This window comes from Sapajus apella, unplaced genomic scaffold (assembly GCF_009761245.1).
Source record: "Sapajus apella isolate SASKATOON/1434 unplaced genomic scaffold, GSC_monkey_1.0 scaffold7, whole genome shotgun sequence".
Taxonomy (NCBI): Eukaryota; Metazoa; Chordata; class Mammalia; order Primates; family Cebidae; genus Sapajus; species Sapajus apella.
The window spans coordinates 11,523,194-11,531,386 of NW_022436947.1; the positions used below are offsets into that span (position 1 = coordinate 11,523,194).

Sequence of the window (8,193 nt, forward strand, 5' to 3'; positions counted from 1 at the left end):
AGTAAAAATAAATATTTGTTTATATTTATTGGTACTTCTTTTTAACAAATTGATAATTCTATATCTTTTACCTATTTTTCCAGCGGGCATTTGTTTTTAACCTATCTTTTAATATACGACATTTATAAGAACTCTTCATATATTCTTATTACCCCTTTGTTACAAATAATCCTTTTTTATTTAATATATGACATTTGACATAAAAGGTTTTTAATTTTATACCATCACATAATCTTTTATTTCTTCCTTAGAATCATATTTAGTAAATTATTTCCCACATACATATTTTACAGATTTTCACTCAAAATTCTTTCTAATATGGCTACAGTGGAATACCATTTATATCAGCGAGATAATTTATCTCTACCATTTAATAACAAAGTTACAATTACAATTCCAATAGTAGCCAATAAGAAACAGGTTTAAAATTAAGTTCTAGATTTTTCTTACTCCAATTGTTTCATTAGCTGTTTAGATGACTTTTAGAAACCAGAGTTTTGAGTTTAGAAAATTCATTCAAAGTTCCCTTTAACCCAAACGAAGCACAGATCTCTTGCTAGTTATCACCCACCTCTCAAAAACCTGTTAGGGATCCTTATGATGGGACAGGACTGAATGAAGCGCCTCCTAACTGGGTCCCATCGTATTTTCTTCTTACCTGTTACCACAATTATCAGCAATAAGTCAGACACATACAACACATGGCAAATAATACATAGTTACTGTAGTTATAAAGACAGAAAAACAGGAAACAAAACAATACTTGAATACAGAAAGAAAGTGATATAAAGTAGCATTTAACCCTGCTTTGGAAGTCAAAATTAAATTAATATATAAGCAGTGATGAAGGTTTTCAACTCTTACCCCCAAAATAATACAATTTTGTGCACCATTTTTCGGAATTCTGGTTCAATAGTATGTGCACTCAATAATCACCAATGCCATCTTGTGGCAAAAATTCACCAGGAGCTTTATGAACAGATTAAAAATGATGACATTTTAAAGTCAGTTAATTTCAAAATGGAGCTCTGAAACTAACTGGACATAACATAGGCTCCTGTTCTCTTCAAGGTTATAATAATTATATGGTTAAGAAGATAAAGCAATGGGTACCATTCCTTAAATATTAAATAAGCTGACTCTACTATAATTAAATTTTAAAACAGCAACTAAATAAAACAAACATTTAATATCTTGGCACTTCCATGGAAGAAGGGAGGGAAGGAGCTCATCTGCCTTCCCGGGAAGCAAATCAGCTCCACGTTAACCCCAATTAAATTTTTTTGTCTTATAAAATAGAAGAAAAACCTAATAAATTAATGGAACTGTTAAATGGGGTAATTTTCTCTTTTCCCAAAGTTTTAGTAACTCCCAAAGATAACTCTTGACAATAAAAACAATTAACACTTGTGTAATGTTTAAGGTTTACAAACAGCTTTCACATATATTACCTCATGTAATTCTCACAACAATCCTGTATTGATTCAACAATCATTTTATTAAGCATCTGCTATGTCTGGAGCCCTATGCTAGGACCGAGGGTTGCAAGGGTTGCAAAACAAGGACTGACTCCTGCTCTTCAGAACCCATGGTCTCACGAGGAAGACAGGTGTGTAAACAAATAATTACATTACAGTGAAGAAACTGCTGTAACAGGAGCTATAAAAACACTTTGAAGAAAGTATCATCATCATTTTACAAGTAAGGAAGCTAAAAGAAAATTAAGTGATTTAATACCAAAGCCAGGATTCAAGCTAGGCCTTCTGACTCTAAAAACTTGCCTTCTTTCCACTACACCATATTTATCCTGTCTTAAATTCCCTAGAAAAAGAACAGTTTTTATTTTTGGTAACTGGAAATATATTCAGATGTCCATCAACAAGGTCTAGTTTGCTTGCTACAGAACATGTACATAGAGATATACAAATTCTGTATAATGAAATGGCATCACCTGCACATTTGCACTTAATTTTGTAGAGAATACAGACTCATGGGCAAGGGGAATAATTATTTATTTTGCAAAAGGGTTTATTTTTTAACATTCTAAGTCTTTTCAATCAGTGATTCCCAAATGTTGGTCTACAGACCACTACTAGGCTAAGGTGAAGATTCACTGATCCAACAAAAACATGATAAAAATATGGACAAGGCAATAAGTTTTTCAAAAAGCTAAAAGGTTCCATTTAAAGGCCTGCCCTTTTTTCAGAGATTAGAACCTTTTTGTTGTTAAATATTCTTTACCTTATGAAATGATGCTGCTAAGAAAATGGTAGTTGGCTTTGTTTTTAATATTCTTTCGTGGAGAAACTGAAAATTTGCAAGCCCATATCTACTCTAAATATACATATATAAATAAATATAAGTGCATATATATATATAATTTTAACATACAGGTTTACAACATTCAACGCCCTAGAGAAACATTGTTTTAAATCAATACAGTATGTGTTGATGACTCCAGAGTCCAAAGCTGTAAACCACACTGTCAAAGGATACATAAGATATTTAAGAAACCTCCCTTGCCCTTAAGAAGTTTATATTCTACTTAGGGAGACAAGACAGACACATAAAACAATTAGCAATACAAGACAGAATATAACAAGTGATTAGCTCAAAATTTGACATTTTTATGTATCAAAAGTGTTAAAGTGTACATACCCTTTGACCCAGCTATTCCACTTCTAGGAATCTATTCCTAAAGAAACAATCATAGATGCATGGAAAGATGTATGGACAAAGATATTAACTATGGTACTATTTATAATGGTAAAAAAAATTAGAAACACTTTCAATGTCCAATGATAGGGAGATGGTTAAGTATGCTAAATGAACATACTTAAATATGCTCATATTCTACACACCACTAAAGATATATACAAAATTATTCATTAACATGACAAAACATTCACAATATATTGCAAATGAAAAATACAATGTAAAAAACAGTATTAAAGCATGATACCATTTTAGTAAAGAAAAAAGTATTTTTATGTATTCATTTAAAAATATAGGAAAGATTACATCAAATTAATGTATTTGACTATAGTTATCTTTGGAAGGTTCTAATGAATTATTTTTGTTTTTTCTCTTTATGATGGTCTTTGTTTTCCAAGCTCTCCCACTGAGTAGGCATTACTTTTAGACTCGAAGAAAAACAATCCTGTATTTTTTTTTATTTTTAAAAAAGTTATTACAAAAAAATACTGGAAAGAAACATACCAAAGTCTTAACACTGGTTATGACTGGGCCTGGGGTTTTATTACCCCTTTCATGTTATCCATAAATTCTATTATATATGATTTTATAAAGGAAAAATATTAAAAACTACTTTGGAGTAACACTGAGGGAATAACATTAAAAATTACCAAGCTGGGCCTGGCGTGGTGGCTCATGCCTGTAATCCCAGCATTCCGGGAGGCCAAGGCACGTGGATCACTTGAGGCCAGGAGTTTGAGACCAGCGTGGGCAACGTGGCAAAACCCCATCTCTACTAAAAGTATACAAAAATTAGTCAGACATGGTGGAAGGTGCCTGTAAACCCAGCAACTCAGGAGGCTGAGACAGGAGAATCGCTGGAACCCAAAAGGCAGAGTTTGCAGTGAGTAGAGATTGCGCCACTGCACTCCAGCCTGGCGACAGAGTGAAGCTCTGTCTCAAAAACAAAAACAAACAAAAATAATGAACCAAAACTGTAATTAACAAAACCCTTTTTATGTTTTCTCAGAGCTTCGGTCAAACATCTTTGGCATGTCTCTCTCTCAGCAACCAGCATAAGTCTATTCACAGACTCCTGTGGACTCTATGGAGGTTATTCAATCAAGGCAGGCACTGACTTCAGAACCCACGTTTTAATCTCTCACCCAAAGAGCAGAAAAAAGAGAAACAAGCAACATAGCAGTGTAATATCAATGCAAATATACTTCTTAAATTTTTAAATAAATATATGCCTCTCCGGTTTCATATAAATATATTCCTGGTCTGAACTTTTATTCATTGATGTTTTAGTTTTTATACATTCAAAGTGCCAATCTTCATAAGTGATAGCTTCAACTCTTCAAAACAAAAACAGGCCAGCCATGGTGGCTCACACCTGTAATCACAGCACTTTGGGAGGCCGAGATGGGTGGATCACCTAAAGTCAGGAGTTCGAGACCAGCCTAGCCAATATGGTAAAACCCCATCTCTACTAAAATACAAAAAAAAAAAAAAAAAAATTAGCTGGGTATGGTGGCGGGCACCTGTAGTCCCAGCTACTCGGGAGGCTGAGGCAGGAGAATTGCTTGGGTCCAGAAGGCAGAGGTTGCAGTGAGCCAAGATCATGCCAAGGCACTCCAGCTTGGGCAACAGCGAGACTCTGTCTCAAAAAAAAAACAACAAAACACACACACACACACACACACACACACACACACACACACAAATCCATAATTTCTTCAATGATTTCATCAATATTTTGTTTTTTGCTAGGTTTTAAATTATTTTTCTGTTTTTTACTATGTTTACTTCACTATAAATATAACATAGTCACTGGCTAAATTAAGATGATAGGCTGAGCACACTAACCAAGCTTACCTTCCCTTAAAATCTCCCAAATAACAGATCAACAGATCAGTCATTAAAAAAAAAAAAAAAAAATCCCCTTTGCTGACTTTTTTGGGAAAAAACAAACCAACCCATAATCAAAAGAAAACAAGAAATGCCCTTAGTGGACGAATACTATCAGGAATCACTGGAAGATGAAAAGCAGATAGAATCCGCCTAAAGGAAGAGACCACAGTCCTACATACCAAAAGAGGACCAGGGCAAGTGAAGGGATCAGCTTGCAGAGTAAACTATGCCCAAGACAACAGGAAGAAGTAAAAACAATCTGAAACGCCGCCTAAGTGACTGGAGTGTAACACAGAAGTTACATGGCAGGTGAACCCCTCCCAGCCATTTACCATTTTGAGTCAAGCATTATAGACTAGAGGTATTTGCTCCCAGAATGGAACAGTGGCAAAAGCAACAAAGGTGTCACTCTCCAGCTAGAACAATGAGTGTGGACACTGGGATCAGAGAGAGAAGATAGAACCCTGCGAGGATATTAACACCCAGGCAGAAGAGGGGACAGTCACACTGAAGAAGCCTGGCAACTAGCACACTTCATCTCATTGCTACACATTCCATCCCTATCCACAATTCGTGGAGACCTGCTACGATAAACAGATGCAACACTCACAGGAAGGCTAACTAGGACTCACAGGTAAAGATGAACGCGCATAAAACCAAAACCCAAGCATGAAGATGTATTATAGGAAAGTATGTTAAAAAGTTAAGACACAAAAAAGAATCGAACAATATTAAAATTTCAACTACCTTTTTGTTTTGCCGAAATGAACAAGCTAATCCAATGCTTCAGATGGAAAAAAGCAAGAAACCCAGAATACCAAAACAATCTTGAAAAAGAACTAAAAGCTAGAGGACTCGCACTTCCTAATTTCAAAACTTTCTGCAAAGATATAGTATCCAAAACTGTGGTACTGCCACATGGATGGACACACAGATTAAATGAATGGAACTGAGAGTCCAAAAGTAAACCCTAACATCCAGTCAATTGATTTTTTTGACAAGGGTGACAAGACTATTCAGTGGGGTAATAAACAGTCTTTTCAACAAACTGTCCTGGGACACTTGGATATACTTTTACATGTAGAAATCTATACCTACTCCAACTATTGCTCAAGAAGGAGAGTGAAATAAAGACATTTTTAAAAAGATATTTATTTATTTATTTATTTATTTATTTATTTTGAGATGGAGTCTCGCCCATCACTATGCCTGGCTAATTTTTTTGTATCTTTAGTAGAGACAGGTTTTCACCATGTTGGCCAGGCTGGTCTCAAACTCCAGACCTCGTGATCCACCTGCTTCGGCCTCCCAAAGTGCTAGGATTACAGATGTGAGCCACTGCGTCTGGCCCAATACAGACATTTTTTTATATGCAAGGACCCAAAAAGTTTGTTTCCTTCAGAATTCTGATGAAAGAATTACTCAAAGATATGTATCTGGATTTTCTTTAAAAAGTTAATGCAAGAAAACAAAAAAAAGAAAGAAAAAAGTTAATGCAAGAATAACAAGGCACAAGAAAAGAGTGAGCAGAGAAACCAGTAAAACCTTTAAGTCTAAATATGCACTGATTGGGGAAAAAAACATTAGTAACATTCTAAACTATAATCTCAGATGCTATCAACAGGAATATTAATAAGGGTAGAAAGGGAGGTTGAGAGAAGAAAAACTAGAAGAACATTAAAGTATCTGTCTTATTCAGATGAAGGATATGGAAAATGATTAATATGGATACTGATAGAAAAAATATAAATTGAAGTATTATGTAAAAGATCTAAGAATACTAGATGGCTTCACTGGTGAATTCCTCCAAATATTTAAGGACCTATTCCAAGTCAAATTGATATAAGTAGCCAAAAGTCTCATTTCAGGGAACCTGAAGACACATCTAAGAAGTCAGTTCTCATTTTCTTAAAATGAGAAAGACTAGTTAACGGTAGTTGCCAAAGTGTTTTATCAAAACGATCATGTTGGCAAGGATGCAGAGGAACTGGATGAGTTATACTTTGCTGGTAGGAATGTAAAATAATACACACATACTCTGAGAGACAGTATGGTAGTTTCCTACAAAACTAAACATATGCTTACCATACAACTCAACAATTACATTCTTGGGCATTTATCCTAGAGAAATGAAAACTTACGTCCACACAAAAACCTGTACACAAACGTTCATAACGCCTTCATTCACAATAACCAAAACATGGAACCAATCTCAATATCCTTCAGCGAATGAATGGTTAAACAACCGTGGTCCAAGGTACAACCATGAACCATTAATTCTTGCAACCAACAGAAAAAAAATGTCAAAAGGTTACATACTATGTGATTTTACTCATATAACATTGTTGAAATGACAAAATTTTAGAGAACAGATTAGTAGTCACCAGGGGTTTGCCAGGGAAGGTGGTTGCGGCTGTATCAGGGTACCACCAGGGATCTTTGTGATGGAATTGTTCTGTATCTTGACTGTGGTAGTCACATGAATTTTAATATATAATAAAACTGTACAGAATATGATACACACACACACACACAGTACATGTAAAACTAATGAAATCTGAGTAAAGTCACTGGATTGTATCAATGTCAATTTCCTAGTTGTGTTACTGTACAATAGTAACAGGATGTTATCATTCCAAGAAATTGCCTGTCTCTCAATATTATTTCTTTCCTTTTTTTTAATTTTAATTTTTATTTTTGAGACAGGATCTTGCTCTGTCACCCAGGCTGGAGTACAGTGGCATGATCTCGGATCACTGCAACCTCCACCTCCTAGGCTCAAGTGATCCTCCCACGTCAGCCTCCCAAGTAGCTGGGATTACAGGCGTGTGCCACCATGCCTGGCTAATTTTTGTATTTTTTGTAGAGACGGCGTTGTCTCACCAAGTCAGGCTGGTCTCAAACTCCTGAGCTCAAATGATCCACCTGCCTCAGTCTTCCAAGTACTGGGATCACATGCATTAGCCACCACACCCAGCCAATATTATTTCTTAACACTGCAAGTGCATCTACAAGTCTCAAAGTAAAAGGTATAAAACTTAAATAAAAACCAAAATGAAGAAAAATCATGATAGTGCTAATATGGAACAGATTACATTCAAAATGATATACCTAAACAATTACGAATATTTAACAATTCGAACTATTGAATCAGAGAAAATGATCCAAGAATTCTGACTTAGGTGGCTACAACATGTGCTACAGTCCTACTGCTATATGTAATTCAGGATCTATAAAGGTTTCAAAAGAGAAGCAAATTAATACTGTATCTGGAATCACTGCACAGTTGTACAGATTGCTTACTGCACAAGAGCTCCAGGCAAAGTGTCTAAGTGGAGGCTAAATCCAGCCTTCACTTCCCCAATGTACCTATGGGACTATGTCTACCTGGAAGAGGAATCTTTTCAAAATTTCACAGTGGCACGCTTTGAGCTAACAGTGATCTACTTGTTAAGTAAATGACTTACTTTTAAATTTAGGATAATCAACATTTTTTTTTTTTTTTTTTTTTTTTTTAGACATAGTCCCATAGGTTCATTGGGGAAGTGAAGGCTGGGTGCGGGGGTCTGGTTCACCCCCAACCCC

General features: G+C 35.4%; 1 protein-coding gene across 3 annotated transcripts in view; it reads right to left on the minus strand.

Annotated features, from left to right (window-relative positions):
- KLHDC10 (kelch domain containing 10) overlaps positions 1–8,193 on the minus strand; it is a 67,000-nt gene that overhangs the window by 37,501 nt on the left and 21,306 nt on the right. For 2 of the 3 annotated variants that reach the window (XM_032275983.1, XM_032275985.1), the window contains exon 2: positions 572–658. The exons of the other annotated variant lie outside the window; for it this stretch is intronic. In XM_032275983.1, the coding sequence (XP_032131874.1) occupies positions 572–658 (87 nt within the window). The remainder of the gene's footprint in view (positions 1–571; positions 659–8,193) is intronic. 3 annotated transcript variants of the gene reach the window in all.